This window comes from Elephantulus edwardii, unplaced genomic scaffold (genome assembly GCF_000299155.1).
Source record: "Elephantulus edwardii isolate Elephantulus edwardi_28Jun2011 unplaced genomic scaffold, EleEdw1.0 scaffold00094, whole genome shotgun sequence".
Lineage (NCBI taxonomy): Eukaryota > Metazoa > Chordata > Mammalia > Macroscelidea > Macroscelididae > Elephantulus > Elephantulus edwardii.
Window position 1 is genome coordinate 6,506,039 of NW_006399844.1, and position 17,757 is coordinate 6,523,795.

The 17,757-nt window shown below is 46.3% G+C and overlaps 1 protein-coding gene across 1 annotated transcript in view; it reads left to right on the forward strand.

Moving 5' to 3' along the window:
• KSR1 (kinase suppressor of ras 1) overlaps positions 1-17,757 on the forward strand; it is a 175,439-nt gene that overhangs the window by 117,896 nt on the left and 39,786 nt on the right. The window contains exon 3 of the mRNA XM_006890943.1: positions 17,341-17,488. Coding sequence (XP_006891005.1) covers positions 17,341-17,488 — 148 coding nt within the window. The remainder of the gene's footprint in view (positions 1-17,340; positions 17,489-17,757) is intronic.

A 17,757-nucleotide genomic window follows, 5' to 3' on the forward strand; every position in this document is an offset into this window, starting at 1 on the left:
AATCTGGCCATGACCCAGCCCTTTGGCCACATGATGGAGGGTAAAGGCCTCTTGCTCTCAGGAAATGCTAATGCTTTAGCTCTGGGTTATTCCCACTCTCACCTTTACCCCAGGGCTCTTTGGGGTGATGGGTCAACTGGCTGGCCCCTGGGGAGTCTCAGGTGTGAGCACTTTCCTTCTGTTTCCCCATCAATAAGTAGAACCCATAGGTTTATGTGAAGTGGAAGGGGATGGACTTCTGGCCCTGAGGCAGCTATCTTTAGAGGCCTGGCAGCTCCCAGAGGGGTCTGCTGAGAACATTTTTCTAGAATACCTAGATGAGCCAGTTCCTCCCACCTTACAGGTTTTGTTTTCAATACTAGTTCTAATTTTTCCTACTATACACATTTATTCTGGAAAATTAGAGAAGAAACCACTGTTCACTCTGTCTCTCATGCTGTCCAGGGGAATCTGTTGCACCTCTCGTGGTGTCCACACCACCCAGCCCATGTGAGTGAGAGTGTTGATCACTGGGGGCAGCTGAAGTTCATGTGGAATGGGGGTTTCCCCAGATGAGTCATGCAAGGAGGGAGATGATCCCATTCTTTGATGACTCAGCTCCTAGTTTCTGTAGGGTGCGGTTAGGCTGGGAAAACATTTCTGTCTGTAGCCTGGTGACCTGGGCACTGGGGTACCCGACTCCCCAGACCCCTGCAGTAAGGGCTGTGGGGACTGCGCCTCTCACGCCCAGCACCTGCTCCAGGAGGTATGTGCTGACTCCCCGTCTCCCGGGCGCAGACTATTTTTGGCTGTGGTGAGTATTCACTACAGTCATGAAAACAGAAACCTTTTCTCCCTGCCTCCTCCTTCCCTGGGACACCACACCAAGCCTGGGGCTCCCGGGACCCTGGGCTGGGACCTTCACCATGCATTGCCTGTGGAGTTGGGTGACGACCAAGACCTCGAGGGGCTCAGAGGCCCCACCACCCGTGGTGCTGAGGAAGGCACGAGGACTAGGCCAGCCCATAACGGAGGGTTACAAGGTATGCACTGGGAGCAGGACCTGAGACCTTTCTTGGGATTCCTGGAATGGACCCCTTCACCTGGGCTCTGGGTCCTTACTTACAAATGGTCAGTAGAATATGCCTGGGGAATCCACACCCCACGATAAAATGTTCCCTCCATCTCGTTCTTGCCTGTTCTGACTTTTCTGGGGGAAAGTATCCAAGGAGAAGTCAGACTGTCCCTGAAATGGTTCTCCCTGGTTCCTTCTAGCCAGTAATTGTGTTTTCTTCTTCTAGCGCTTTGGGTTTGAACAGGGCACATATATTTTCTGAGCATGTTCCTTCTTTAGGTACTTTGGAAACAGGTGTTATGTAGGCTGACTGGGCCCTGCTGCTCAGGCCAGTGGGGCAAAGGCCCAGCTTCTGGGAGCTTGTGTTGCAGTTAACATGCACAGGCTCCAGATCCAGCTCCCGCTCTTACCCCTTCTGTATCATAAATATGAGTAGCTTAATCTCCCTGGATCTCAGGTCCTTTTTCTTTTTGAACTCAGTTTCTGTTGTGATTTGAGTAAAAGTTTACATACAACACATGTTGGATTTTCATTCAACCATTCACACACATTTTGATGTTTAATGATTAGAATACCTACAGTGTAATTTGTAAACAAACAAACAAAACAAAATGTATGTGGAAGGGTTGAGGGACAGCACAGAAGAGGAAGACCCAGATGAGATAGATTGTTACATAGCTGGGTTAATGAGGGTAGGTGTGTCAGATACAGTGAGATTGGCTCAGAACAGAGCAGGATTCAGAGCTATTGTGTGTGTAGGGTCACTGTGAGTCGCAAGTGACTTGACAGCATGTAACAACAACAACAATAATGTGATTGCAGTCCCCTGCTTACTCTGCATAATTTTTTTTGCCATTCAATTATTCACACATATTTACTTTTCTGTAATTCTTATTTCCATTAGTCCTTCTATCCTACTCTTGCCTGCCTGTTGGTGTTTATTCTTGGGCAGATGCTTTTTTTTTAACCTTGGTGGTTCTAAGAAGTGGGTACTTCTTTGATGTCATTATCCACCTTATGTTGTTGTTGTGTACCATTGAATCAGAATTCACACATGGGTGACCCTGTGGCGGGTTTCAGGGGCAGTTAATCACATAAAAGTAAATTTCCCATCCTTCTCCCAGCTGGTGGCCTTGAACCACATGCCTTTGAGATTGCTGCGCAGCTTCTTGCCACTACCTGTTGTTTGGCTGAAAGACAGGGCTGAATTTTATTCCAAGGTCTCAGAGTGACTCAGTAGCACATAACAACAATAACAAGAGTGATTGAGGCACATGCTTCGAATCCACAGTTGTTCCATGGGAGAAGGATGGGAAGTCTCTTCCCATACACTTTACTGCCTCTGGAGTGTCCAGCTGTGGGTCAGTTTCAATCCGACCCCACAACGGCAAGTGTGATTGAGAGCCATAGTCTTGACGGTTCCACCAGCCTCTCTCCGACCCGTAAGCCTGACCTTTCTTACGTTTTTACATTTTGTTCCATATTTCCCCCAACTTTATCCAGGATCTTCTACTGTGATTGAGCCCTTTTAGAGGAGCAGTAGGAACCAGGCACCATCTTGTTCTTCTGGTCTTTGGGTCATGGAAGTCCAAGTGGTGCATTCTTCCTTTGGACTGATTGCTTCAATATGGCTTTGCTTGTCTTCCCTCTTCTTTGTTTGGGACAGAGAGAGACTTAATAGTTGTACATTAGACGACTGCTTTCAGGCTTTTAAAACTCCACTCACTACTTACCAAATTAGGATGTAGAGCATTGTCTTTGTGGCCTGAGTGATGCCAGTTGACCTTGATGTCCCACCAGCACCACCACCAATCACCATAGCAATCATCATTATCTTATTATTATAGATGGTTTTTGAGAAGTGGAAGTGTGTCAGGAAACTGAGTAAGAGTCAGGGTGCTACAGGCATGTACGTGTGGGTCTTGGGACCTGGGCTTCTGGGGTGGGGCTGATGATGAGGGATTTGCTTCTTTTTTAAAAAAAACCAAATAAACCTGCACTGTCCCCAAAGTGAGGCCAAAAAGAGTGTTCAAGGATGTAGAATTGAGGATCTGTCTTCATCTTCGAAGCCGTTGAGACTTTGGGGACTTGCCAGGCAGTATGGGTGAGACCAGGGACCCAGACTTCATGGCTTCCACATGGTGTCACGTTTTGGCCCACGAGGCAAATATAAGGTGTGACATCTCTGTACCAGCATCTCTGGATGTTATTTTCAGGGCAGACCTCAGTGCAATCTCCCCCATGGCTCGTCACTTGGGCTAGCTCAGAAAACGTGGAAGGAACAAAGCCTTTTTCCTCTCTGGGTGAGAGAAACGCACCATGGAAAATGGTGAGCCTTCCTGGCGGCATGGTATGTCTTGGTCATACTGTGAAACAGTACATTCTGGTTTCAACTTATTGGTCATTGGAAAGATGAGAGGAGACCTGGTCCCTGGTCCTGTGCTACAACCCTGGATAAGTTCCCTTCCTTCTCTGTGCCTTGGCTTTCTCTTCTGTAAAATGAGAATTATTGACCAGATTGTCTCTAAGTGTCTGAGACTGTCTTTGAACTTGGACTTTGCCCTTGGCAGGGAATTCTCTCTTCTCTTTTGGCCTCAAAACCTGGCAGCCAAGGTGATGACCTCCTTGACTTGGGCCTTGGCCATCTACCGGGTTCACATAGCCTTGAGGCCCATTGCTGCGGTGGGGCAGGAGTTGTTTATAGGGATCCTGGAAAAGTACAGAGGAGGGCTGCCTATCTCCAGGTCTCCTGAGAGATCGGGGCTTCTGGTTGGATGCTTCTGGACAATACAGCTCTTGTTCTCAAGTGGAGGTGCCTGGTTCTCAGGTCTCACTTCCTGTGTCCAGGCTCATCCCTGTCCCAGACAGTCAGACAACCCAAAAAAACAGACCTCCTACTGATGCTGGAATGTGCCCCTGAGGGTGAGGGCCTCTGAATTTTATTTCTGACCCCACCAGACTTCAAGACCACGGTCCTAAAGCAAAGACTTAACTCTGTGCTCCATTTGCCAGTTTGGGGATTTGAATGGTGTGGGCTTCACCCTATGAATCTACTGAAAAAAGAATACACTTGCCTGAGAATGACCTTTTCACTGCTGTGTTTGAACGGGGAGGGGGGGGAATTGGAAGGAAAGCAGTAGGGGTGACCAGAAGATGGTAAAGGTAGCTACAGATATGGCCTCGCTTGAGAGCCTTAACTCTTGGGTTTGCCACTAGGAGCCACTAGGACCTTTCTTTGTGCACTCTGTGTGGGATTGTGCAGCATCCCAGTTTGCCGGGAACCATTCTGATTTCAACTTACTGTCCCCTTGTTCCTGGTGTAATAGCTTTACTGCCTTTGCAGCTTCTTTTTGCACAGCTGCTCCACACCCACCCCCATCACCTCTGCCCCCTTGTCCTTTTCCCATGCGTCCACTATTTCCATAGGTGTGGGTAGCAGCTGAGCCAGGGCCAGCCTGCAGGTTTGGAGAAGATACTGCCTGCAGAGTAGGGAGGCAGAGAGTGGCAAAGCGGCCTCCAACCCTGACTTACTCAACTTTGGCCCCTCCACACTTACCTGTTTCGCATGGGGAGGGACCCTCCTATCTGCCATTACCCCAGAAGTCTGACTTCACCTGAGTCCTTCAGCCATTAGCAAACTCTACTATCTTACCTACCTCCTCCACATTCTGATTTTTTAAAATCTTTTTTTTTTTAGAGTAGCTCATTTCTGAGAGAAGGATGAGCAATCTTCACTCGTGTGATTACCTGCCTCTAAAAGCCTGCTAGTGGGTCAGCTGTGGGCCAGTTCTGACTCTACAGTACACAGCAGCAGTTCATTTCTGACTCAAGTTTTGTGAGATCTTTTAGATGAGCGCGCGCGTGTGTGTGTGTGTGTGTGTGTAGAGGATGCTTTCTGTGGAAGCCTACTTGGCTTCTTCCTTCGTTTTAGGAGAAACATGTATACATTAAGAAATGCCCAGTGCCTATACGTGTGTTTCTGCAACAGTGAGCATGTCTGACCACTTTTATACTGTGTTCAGGAGGAGAGGTTTGGGGACTATGATTGTATCTCCAGTGGAGAATGTCGGCCTGTGCAAAGTCCTTCATCTGTATTCCCTTCTGCTCACTCTATAGACAGGCAGGTTGTGGACACAGGAGGAGACAGTGATGCCCAGGCCACCGGGAGGTCCACTGGGACCTCTCCAGTAGAAGATTGCTTGGACAGTTGTTTGTTCAGTGACTAGAAAGACCCACTAGATCAGGAACTGGATGACTACAGCCTGTTGGCCAAGTCCCCTCCACCACTTGGTTTTGCACAGCCTGGCAAGCTAAGAATGGTTTTCCCATTTTTAAGTGGTTTTTAAAAAGAAAAGAAATATTTCATGACTTGTGAAAACGATATGAAATTCAAATTTCAAATTCCTGAAATACAGCTTTATGCTGCACAGCCACACCCATTTGTTTGCGTGTTGTCTGTGGCTGCTTTCGCACTGCAGAGGCAGAGTTGAGTGGTTGTGACAGAGACCGTATGGCCAACAAAGCAGAAAACATTATGGAAAGAGTTTTAATACCAGACACCTCAGAGTCTATAGGCAGTTGAATGTGATCTTTGTGTGCTGATAGAGAAGAATCAAGAGATTGATGGGCTTTCTCAAAGGGTAGAGTGGCTCTGTGGGAGGCCCTGAAGTGACAGTGGTAGCTGTGCTGACACTAGATAAAGCCAGACTGGAGTTCTGGTCCCAGGCTGAGCTGCAAGGCAGCAGCTTCCTCCAGAGAGCAAAAGAGGAAGCGAGAGGGAGGGGCCAGCACCTCTGGAGCCTGGAAGGGGATGTAAAGAGCCAACTCCTGGAGGGTCCAAACTACAGGCCCTGGTCCTGGGGTGGGGCAGTGTGGTATCTGATGTGACCTGTGATGTCAGTGGCTACAGAGAAACTGCCCTACACATTTTCCAGAGCTAAGAGGTGTGCTCAAGGGTAGACAGGGACTCTGGCTGGAGCAATAGAACTATTTTCTGGCTCCACCAGCCAGCTGTGTGGCCTTGAGCAAATGACCTATCCTGAACACCCATCTGGGTATGTAAAGAGGCAAAAGCCAGTGTCCTCAAGCCTTCTGTTGATCTCCATGGAAATCCCCAGAGGCTGTCTGGCCAGGCCCCTCACTGCCTCAGCCCCTCCTGCGCCTGGAATATCCCAGAATATCCAACTATTATTATCCAAGTCTCGCTCCTCTGCCTCCCTCCAGCGCAAGGGCGGGGAGAATGCAGGAAGGAACAGCTGTCAGGTGTTCCTTTGCCGATTTGAGGCATGTGGGCTCCCAGCCCAGGCTGCTGTAGAAACCTCCTCCAACCCCCTCTAAACTCTGGCCTGGGACTCCTGGCAGTAGACAGAATCCTACATGTCACTGTCCACATTCTAGAATTCCCCTCAGGCCTCTCTGGTGGGACCAACTTCAGGGGAAACTTCCGTGCTTAAGGATTCTGGCCCTTTCCTTCTGGCCAAGGAGGAGGTAACTGTAACTGCTTATTCAAGCCAGCAACCAGGTTTTGTGCTGGGAGTATTGATAGAGGCATCGGTGGTGGCTGCCACGAACTTGGCTCTGTGGACTACAAAACGAAACCTCACCTGGTCCTGCTCCACCTTCACCGTCTTTCAGATGCTGAGTCAAGTTGCAGCGATTGTGTATTTTGAGTGCCTTCTAACCTAGGGGGCTTATCTCCCAGCAGATTATGGGACAATATGCTCTTTATTAGGGAGCTCTGGTGGCCTAGTGGCAAGAAGCTGCACTGCAATCTCAAAGGCACAAGGTTTGAGACCACCTCATTAGCTCTGCGACTAGAAAGTTAAACAGAAACGTAATGCTTGCATTTGCTTCGTGGCCTTCTTCCGACTAGGGCCTTTGTTTGAATTCTGGCTTGACCAGCACTGTGCTCTTGCCTGCAGCCCACACGTAGTCCTGGGACTGACCCTCGGTGCGTGCGATGGCCCTCGGCGTCAGCCAGTACCATTTCTAAGTTTAGATCCCAGCCGCCCCGTGGCTGCTGGTAAGTCCCAGGGTACCATTTGATACTCACCTGGCCTGAGCCACTGACTTACTCAGCCTGGCCTGTGACATCAGCTACTGCCAGTGCTACAGGGAGGAGGAACCCATGTTTGACCAGACCCATCCTTGCCTTCTGCTGCTGAAAACAGAACAGCAGTCTTCTCTGATGATGACATGTTTGATTGTCAGAAACTGGGAGTGACCTTGTACTGCTGGACACTGTAATTATATTTGGGAGAACAACTTCCTGTTACCTGCAGGAATGGAAGTCACGGCTTCAGGGAATGAAATTGAAACAGAATGGGGCCCTTCTGTGGCTCAAGTTCTCATGTGCATTGTATGGGCCCCTGTACCAGCTCCATCTCAGAGCCAGGGCTTGGTGTCTCTAACAGTGGAGGAGCACATCCACTTCTTGAGTTCTTGGCTTCTCATTCCATACTTTCTTCATTAGGAAGGAGTATTAATTTTCTGACTCTTAACCTTTATCTCGTGTCCTGTATAACAAGGTGTGGGCTGAGAGGGGACCTTTTGAGACAAGGCCTTTGCTATTGTATAGCAGTAGGCTGGTAGGATATCCTCCTGGGGCCTCAGGGCTGCTCAGACCTGGGAGGATTTCGCAGCAGAGAGGTTTACCTCCCAGACTGGCAGGCAGGTCTGTGATTTCATTTTCAGCAGGTAGTGAAACTGATTCCCTAATTTGCTTTCGATTTAGAAACTATCTAGAAAAGTTGCAAGTGAATCACTCTGATTATAGGGGGTAAACTGCATGTGCAGGTAAGCTTTGGAGGTGCCACATTGCCGTGGGGCCTGACTTGAATCATGATAGTGGGTCACCAGAGCTCCCAGGGAGCTTAAAACGAAGAATGAATGAGAAGGGGGAATTGTGGCTAAACTAGTTTCCAGAACCTCAGGGGAGAGAAAACCTCCCAGCTAATTTTGAACTATCCTAAGGAAAAATCAAACAGAAACAAAACCCTCAGAATAATTGCCATTGAATTGAACCCTCCAGCGGGTGTTCAAAGGCTGTAAATTGCACAGAAGGAGGTTGCCCATCTTTCTCCTGTGTAGCAGCTGATGGATTCACATCACCTGCCTTTGAGTTGGCAGCATGACTAGTCTATCCACTAGGCAGCCAGAGCCCCTTCTGAGCTCTACAGAGTCTTTTTTTTTTTAAGGGAATGGACTTGAATATATTCTATCTTAAGTGTTTACAGAGATTTACTATTTGTAAGGATAAGTTTTCTCTGTAAGTAGGTAGAAATTAACTACTTTTAAAAAATCCCCAAAAGATAGCTACTGAATCCCAAGGCTTTGCCAACTTAGCAAATGGCAGTGTGGAATAAGTGAAGGAGCTTTGGACTCCAGCCCACCTGGGCTTAAATTCTGGTCCCCAGCCACGTGTTAAGCTGTGTCGCTCACATGAGGTCTCCAAGCCCTAGTAAAATGGGCCGGCCAGCATTCTCACCATTGCAGACTGCACCTTTCCTAACAACAGCAGGTATTGGGTTGTTTTGAATGAGGAAGATAATGTATACAAAATACTGGGCATATTTATTGTACGCAGCAAGTAGTATGTAATAAGAAATGCAGTTTAAAAAAAAAACCCACCAAAAAACCCCACAAACCCCAAACAAACCAAAAACAACACTGAAGGTTGGTGAGAATGACAGAAATAAAAGGAAATCGGTGGGGTGGGGGTGGGGGATGTCACTATTTGCATTATAATTAGATGGTGGTGTTTGTGATGTGTCATCGAGTTGAAACCAATTCATAGCCGACCTTCTAGCAGGTTTTTCAGAGCCTGTAAAGCACAACTCTTTATTACTAAGCCACCAGAGTTCTCTATGGTTATGGACCCACATACTCCCCACGCCCAGGGGAATCAAGCAGATACAGTGCCCAGGTTATGAATGTGTTCCATTCCTGTCTTGTTAAGTCACATTCATAAGTAAGTTGGAACAGGTCCTTATATTTGTTACTTCAATGTTGATATTAGTATATAATATATATTTGACCTTTATGAATACTCAAGAAACAATTCTAGTTACTAAAATACCTTAAACATAGTAATACAGTACATAATAATAAAAATCTGTGGGTGTGTGTCTTAAGTATACAGTACTGTCAAAGACATCAACGAAACAATTCTTAAAGCTGTTTACATAGAAAATAAAAAGATTGTTATTGAAGTTAACACTTATTTCTCGTTCCATTGATGTCTTCTATATGAATGGGCATTCCTGAGGTACCATTCTTATACCTTGCTAGTTGGATAATAAATCCTTTGATGGAGAGATGGCTGCCCTCCCTCGTGTGGAAGGTGGTGAACGTGGTGTGGAGGCTGAGATACCTGGTGCTGGAGAGTCAGGCTTTGTGTGGGGCACAGATGGGGAGCCGAGTGCACTAATGGAGGTGGTCTCTAGAAGAAGGTATCATGGGAGGTTTGTAAGGCTTTTCTCTTATCATAAATGACCATGTTGCCTCGGGAGCCCTCAGTAAAACCTGGCAGACCTTTCAGTATCAGGATCTACTACTTTAACTTTGCCATCCACATTTTGATGAGAAGAAAAGCTTCTGCTAACTCATTAAGAACGTTTGGTTCTGGAGTTTTTAGGTGCAGGGCTTCTTAAATACTTACAGCCTGCTTGATCTAGTTCCAGAAGATTCTCACTAGCTACTTCTTTGGCGTGGGAGTCGGATAACTCTGTGATGCCATCTTCTTTCTCTACTGCCTAACTGCAGCTGATTACCGATATCAGCCCCAGCTTGCCTGGGTTTAGTGGTGTCAGCTGTAAACCCAGCACAGGTCAGAGGCACTCATTGGCCCACTGCTTCATGTCATTGTTTGACTGCTTCACTTCGTTCCTAGAGGCATCCTTTTAAAAACAGTCTTGAAGATGTCCTAATTCCCGTGGGAATTGTTACTTGGATTCATCGCATCCTCTTGGGTAGCTCTGATTGCTGGAGGGAGAGTTTGCCATAAATAATAAGACTTAAACGAGATTGGGGCTCCCTGAACCATTGGCCAAAGTAGTAGCAGTGTGGTGTTGGGGATAAAAACAAGACTTTTACATTAGAGTGTGTGTTCGTTGTTATTGTTAGGTACCAATGAGTAGGAACCAACACATAGCTGACCCTTCAGCAGGTTTTCAGAATCATTAAGTCATACGAGAGGAGATTGCCCATCTTTCTCCAGCATAGCAGTTGGCAGGTTTGAATCGAGGAATTTTGGGTTGGCAGCACAGCTCCTTACCACTAGGCCACCAGAGTTCCCCTGCATTGGAAGGAAGGGAATCTAAAGTGCTTGCATATCCAGCTGAGATGTCAAGTACGAGGAGATTCTTGAGAAGAATTTTCTTGGCCAGCCAATCAATAATGTTCAAAGCAGGGACAAGTGGTTCAAGAATCATTCTCAAAGATGGCAGTTGTAACCCAGGCATTTGCATTTACCTTCCAGAAAACATGCTTTAATGATAGAGTGATGTGACATCAGACTTGAGGAATGACACAAGCCAAGGCTTGAAGGTGAAACGCCCAGACAGGATACCCCAGATAACAACGTTAGCTTATCTATCAATGTCCTATGCCTGTTGTTGCTTTTTCCCCCTCTCCTGCTCTTTTGAAATCTTAGCCCTTTCAGCCTTTTTCTCCATGCAAGTAAGCCAGTTTCATCTACCTTCAGTATTTGCGCTGGCAAATTTCTCCCTCCTCATTTTTTTCTTTCAGCTTTGCAGGAAAATCATTCCTAGCACTTAACATCAGCACTCAGTGTTTCACCTTGTACTTTAATATTATGTAGATTTGCCCTCACTTTGAAATGAATGAACCAAACCCTCAAACCAAAGCTTACTGCCTTCTAGTTGATTCCAACTCCTAGTGACCCTGTGGACCAGAGTGGCACTGCTCTATGCGGTTCCTAGACTGTAGATCTTTAGTATCAGAAACTGCCACAGATTGCTGCCTCCCACCCAGCAGCTGAGGGGTTGGGTCGCTACCTTCTGTTAGCAGCTCAACACTTAACTCATGACATTTGAACTTAACCTTGTTCTGTTGTTTGCTGGAAATGGCCCATGGCTGACCCTCCAGAGGGTTTTCAGAGGCAGTTAACTTCATGAGAGGACATTGTCCTGCAATGCAACTGGTGGATTCAAACCTCATGCTTTTGGAATTACAGCACAACTTCTTTTTTCTTTTTTAAATAACATTTTCATTTTATACTGGTTTGCTTACAGTTTGTATACATTGTTTTTCACACCGAATCTTTTCCAATTTCCTTCACCCCCTCCCAACTCATTATGTGATTCTGTGATTAACCACCCCCTCACCCTGCCCATCCTCACCCCTCTGCTCCCCCCTCCCTCCTTGAATCCTCATACACATTCTACAATAATGGTCTTATACTGTATTTGTCTTTATGAGACTGAGTTAATTCCCTTAGCATAATGCTCTCCAGTCCCTCCCAAGTTAGGTAGTAATTTACAAAATCATTATTCCTCTGTGCTGTGTAGTATTCCATCATGTGATTTTACCATAATTTCTCAATCCATTTGATTGCAGTTGGGCATTTAGGTTGTTTCCATGTTCTTGGCGATGGTGAATAACTTTGCTGTGAACATTGGTGTAAAACTCTGTGCCTAAGATCTCATTTTCTTGGGATATATTCCAAGCTGTGGAATAACTGGGTTATATAGAATTTCTATGTTCAGCTTTTTGAGGAAATGCCAAACTGCCTTCCAGAGTGGTTGTACCATTTTATAATCCCACTAGCAATGTTTAATAATTCCTATCTCACCACGTCACCTCCAACATTTATTACTTGCTATCCTGTTAAACTTTGCCACTGGTACCGCTCAGCATCAAGAAAACAAAGATTCTCACCACTGGGCCTATTGGCAGCATCAGTATGGATAGTGAAGAGATTGAGATAGTTAACAGTTTTACTTTACTTGACTCTACGTCAACACTCTTGGTAACAGCAGCCAGGAAATCAAGAGACGAATTGCATTGGAAAAGTCAGCTGTGAGGGACCTCTCAAGAGTACTGAAGAGCAATGATGTAAGGCTGGAGACTAAGGTGTACCTGATCCAGGCTATAGTCTTCGCAATTATGTGCTATGCGTCAGCGAGTTGGACAGTGAATAGGTATGATAGAAAGAGAATTGATGCCTTTGAGTTGTGGTGCTGGAGAAGAGTTGAATATACCATGGACTGCTAGGAGAACAAACAGGTTTGTCCTAAAGAAGGTGAAACCAGAATGCTCCTTGGAGTCAAGGATTCTGAAGCTTCATCTTACATACTTTGGGCATGTTGCAAGGAGGGAATGGTCCTTGGAGAGGGACATCATGTTTGGCAGAGTGGAGGGGCGGCGAAGGAGAGGAAGACCTTTGATGAGATGGATCAATTCTGTGACTGGAGTGATGGGAATGAGTATGTTTGAGGTGGCTAGGTTGGCACAAAATAGAATGGCGTTTAGAGCTCTTGTACATAGATAGGGTCGATATGAGTCACAAGCAACTTGATAGCACATAACAACAACAACAACTGGAGTGAGATGGTATCTCATTATGGTTTTTATTTGCATCTCTCTTATTGCCAGTAATTTTGAGCATTTCTTCATGTGTTTGTTGGCCATCTGAATATCATCCTCTGTGTAAAATCTTTCCTTGTCTTTTACCCATTTTGTAATTGTGTGATCAGTCTTTATCTTGTGGAGGTCCTGTAGGATTCTGTAAACTTTTGATAGGAGACTCTTGTCTGAAATGGTATTGCCAAGTGTTTTTTTCCCATCAGTAGGTTTTCTTTTGATTCTATTGGAAATTGGTTTTGATGTGCTCAAGGATTTAATCTTTAGAAGGTCCCATTCAACAATTTTATCCTCTCCAGATTGAGCATTTCTGGCTGTATTTGGCAGTCTCTTCATACCATAGATTAGGCAGTCTAAGCTTGATCCTAGTTTGTCTCTGATGAACTTTACGGTTTTAGACTTCACTCCCAGATCTCTCATCCACCTTGAATTGATTTTTGTGTATGGTGTGAGATGTGAATCCTATTTCAGATTCTACAGATAGCAGTCCAGTTTTGTCAGCATCAGTTTTTGAAGAGATGGTCATTTCCCCATATGATAGGTTTTATCTCCTTGTAGAATATCAGTTGACCATAGATAGCTGGATCCATTCCTGGGTTCTCAGTTCTGTTCCATTGGTCTATGTGCCTGTCATTGTACCAGTACTGTACAGCACAACTTCTTATCACTGGGCTGCTAGAGTTCCCTTAAGACCTAAGGTAATTGTGGGTATACTAGATACTAACAAATCGTTTTCCAAAGTGGTTCTAATAATTCATGGTCTACTAGTAAGATTGCTCACTCTTATTATAAATGATTCATCACAATAAACCTCACTTGCTGCACATCTAACTTTAAGTCATTAAAAAGGCTTAGAGTCTTTTCTTGAACTAGAGTAAGACTAATAGACATTTTAGGGCGCTCTCGTGGCATAGTCTGTGTAGAGTTGCCCTCTCTAGCAGTTCTGTACCTCCTGCGGCTTCTCAGGAGAAAGATGGGCAGTCTCTTCCCACATGGGGGGCAGTCTCTTCCCATGTAAGGGGCAGCCTCTCAACAACCTGCTGGAGGATCAGCTGTGAGTTTGTTCCAGCTCAGTAGGGAGAGTTGAATAATAAGTGTATTACCCTGATTTTTATTATCAAACCAAATTATCAATAGCCTTCCCATTTCAGCAGTGAAACCATTGCCTTGCTTAGTAAGGATTTTAACAAGTGGAACGTTTATGCCAATACAAAGTATTACAAAGCCAGTATTAATGGCTTCTTGAGAAGGCAGATGGAGTTGCCCTCTGTCTGACAGACCTCTTAGGCTGAGCGCTATTTTCGTGAGGCGACACAAAGCAGTGCCTGCATGCATTACAATGAGCCCTTTACTTAACCACAACTTCTAAAATGCCATAGGCTTCATGGCAGTCCATTCTGCAGCATGAGTTGTCTGTAAGTTTGATGTTCTTAACCCTGAGACTGACTTTACGGTACAGGAATCATTCCAGAAACTACTGACTCATCATAGCCTGAGGAAAGAGAGAGAGAGAGACAGAGAGAGAGAGAGAGAGAGAGAAAGAGAGAGAGAGAACACATTGAGGACACTGCAGAAGGGGGAGGGGGATGGATTGTTCAGTCCTCTTGTACCCAGATCAGCGTCACCCTTGCTTGTGCTTCTCTTACTAACATAGCCACATTTCTTTTCATAGTAAACAAGTGGGAAAGGATGTCAAAACTTTATTTCCACAAGCAAGAATTGCGGGCAGGGGAATTAAAGGAAGATGCATCTCTTGACTAAAATGCTTCTGCCCCTGGGACACTCTCTTAATGGCCTCCCTTCTCTGTGCTGATCTTATCAGTGGTTTCCTGTGATGCTTCAGTCTTATCATCTGACAAGAAGGCTATCTGACAACCAGGGGTTGGTTCAGCCAGTGATGAGCTGCTTGGTGCTTCTACGCATCTGCATCTTTCTTGCTTTTGGTTTGAGCCATTCTAAACAGTGATGAAATTCTTGCCTGCAGCCCTGGAGAGTGAGTGGCACAAAACCACCCAAATGGGCTTTTCCAGAATGATTTCATCTTTCTTGAATTCACAATCAACACCCTTGACATCAGCAGTCAGGAAATAAAAAGATAGGGTACACTGGGAAAATCTGCTGTCAGAGACCTCTCTAGAGTGCTAAAGAGCAACAATGTCAGTCTAGAGACTGAGGTGCACCTGATCCAAGCCATGGTCTTCTCAATTGCTTGCTATGTATGCATTTGCGAGCTAGAAGATGAATGAGGATGACAGAAGAATTTATGCCTTTTGAGTTGTGAAGTTGGAGAAGGGTATTGAACATACCATGGACTGCTAAAAGAATCAGCAGGTCTGCCCTGAAGAGAGTGAAACAAGGTTGCTCTTTTGGAGGCAAGGATTTTGAAGCTCCATCTCACATACTTTGGGCATGTTACTAGGATGGAGCAATCCTTGGAGAAGGACATCCTGCTTGGAAGGCTGAGTGATACTAGGATGGACCAGTCCTTGGAGAAGGACATTATGCTTGGAAGGCCGACAGGTCAGAACAAGGGAAGACCTTGGATTGAGATGGTTTGACACAATGATTGTGGCAAAGGGGTCAAATGTGTCAGAGATGGTAAGATTAGCGCAGGATAGGTCAGGGTTCAGAGCCATTGTTCATAGGATCACTATGAGTCATAGTCAACTCGGTGGTACATAAAGACGGACAATAGTTGGCAGGGGCGCCCTGGGCCAGGCCTGAACTGTGGCTTCTGAGCCATCTCCTCACAGCCCTTAAGCATCCATAGCCAATTTCTTCATCACTTTCAGCTCTGACACTTGATTTAGCAATGATTTACAGTAGCCTGAATTGACTGACAATGAAATTACTCTCTTTAAAGGAAATTAGGCACAACTTTATAAAACCATTGAAAATCAACTTAGATTCTCAAGAACTGTGAGTTTTGTATGAATCATTTTGATGTGGGATGTCTGGCCTCCTTTGTTATAGAAAATCTGCAAAATACAGAAAAGAGACGGGGGGGTGGAATTCCTGTTCTCACCACTGGTCTCATAGCTCTTTGAGCTTCTGCTAACCTTCTAGCCCCTGCCTCGCAGCACTGTAATTGCACGTTTTCATATCAGCCACCTCCTCTGGACTGCAGAGAAATGCAGGCTCTGCAGGTGGTGTGGTAGGTAGGGAATTGGATTGCCAACTGGAAGGCCATTCGAATCCACCAACTGCTTTGCTGGAAGATCAACAGTCTCTTCCGGTGCAATGTACAGCCTCTGAAAACTCATTGAAATGTCAGTTCTAAACAGCCAGTGGACTGCAGGCCAGTTTGGGCCAGCGGCCTGTCCTGGGGTGCTTGGTCCTCTTGGTCACACACCTCGTCGTCACAGTTAGAGGGGCTCCCTTCCTTCTTATTGAGAAGAAAGAACACCAGCTTTGAGACCAGTTAGGCCTTGATCTGAATAGTCACTCTGTGCAACAGCTTCCTACGACTGCACAACAAATTGCCGCAAACTTGGAAGCTTAAAATAAAACCCACTTGTTAAGTCCCCAGGATTAGGCGACCAGGCCAACTTCACCATTTAGCGGCTCACAAGAGAGCAGTAAAATACTGACCAGGATGCTTACCTCCCTGCAGGTTCATTCAGGCTGTTGACAGGAATCCATTCCTTTGTTTTGGATCCTGTTTCCTTGCTATTTCTGAACCAGGGGTCACATACTCTGCTGAGACCACCCCTGTTCCTTTTCATGTGGCCCCTTGCACTTTGAAAGTCAGCAAGAGTGCACACTTCAATCTGACTTCTCCACGTGCATCCAGCGAGGAGCTCTGGTCGCGTGGTGGGTGAGGAGTTGTACTGCTAACCCAAAAGCAGGTGGTTCGAATCCACCACTAACTCCGAGGGAGAGAGATGGTAATCTCTTCCTGTGCAATCTACAGCCTCTAAAAACCCCCTTAATGGGCAGCCGTGAGTCAGTTCCGATTCCACAGCAGTGAATTTTTCACTGTATCTGGAGAAAATGGGTCTGTTTTAAAGAGTTCTGTGATTAGGTTAGGCCTACCCAGAAAACTTGACTTTTGTCATTTAATGTAACAATCAAAAGAGTAACACTTTGGGGTCACGAGACCATCTAAACATTCTGCCTACCATACTTTTCCTCCTACAAGCTGAGTGAACGTGTACAGGTAACTAACCTGCCTTCTTAGTCATCAAGGGGGCAGAATAACACATTTTAACTAAGAATACAAATAAGTGCCTACACACTGCTTGATGAGGTTTAAATTATTATTTTTTTTTTAAATCCTTCTCTTGGTAGACTAGTTTTACTTGAAATCTATGTTGTCTGATTCTGATACAGCAGAATTGTCAAGGGATACCGTTATCAAAAGCCCTGCTCTTTCTTAAAATGTTATGGTTTGGGAGTTGTCTGAGCACAGCTCGAGGGGCCATCATGCCCCCAGACCTCCTGTTTTCCCCCTGCCCTGCCCCCAGCCCTGAAGTCAGGCATCTCAGCTTCAGCTGCTGTGCAGGGAGGGAGAGGGTGTGGCCAGAGCCCACTGTCTGTCCTCACACAAGTGGTGGCCCCTGGTGGGAGGCCGGCCCAGCCAGCAGCTGACCCCTGCCACTCAGCGGGGAGGTGGGATGACGAGGGCAGGCTGGCCTGACTGCTCACCCATTTCTCTGCATCTCCGTTCTGTCCCTCCTCAGGAGATCCCCGGGGAGCTCACGTTGGATGCCCTACTGGAAATGAATGAGGCCAAGGTCAAGGAGACGCTGAGGCGCTGTGGAGCCAGCCCCGAGGAAAGCAGTCGCCTGCAGTACGCCCTCACCTGCCTGCGGAAGGTGACAGGCTTGGGTAGGTTGCACTGAGGCCAGCGCCTGTGGTTCCCTTTCCCTTTCTCCGGGTTCTCTGGAAGCTGGAGTGTCTGCTGGGAAGGGGACAGTAGAGTGGGGTGGGTGTGGCTTGGGGTTCCCAGGACAGCTTGGAAAGTTCAGAGCGGGTGTTTACAAAGAATATGGAGCCACAAGAGGGGCTTCAGTGCTTGCGTTCCAAGTGGCTTGGACCATACAAATCCAGGGAAACATACAGTCACTGAGGCTACAAATTCCAGGCTAGTCTGCCAG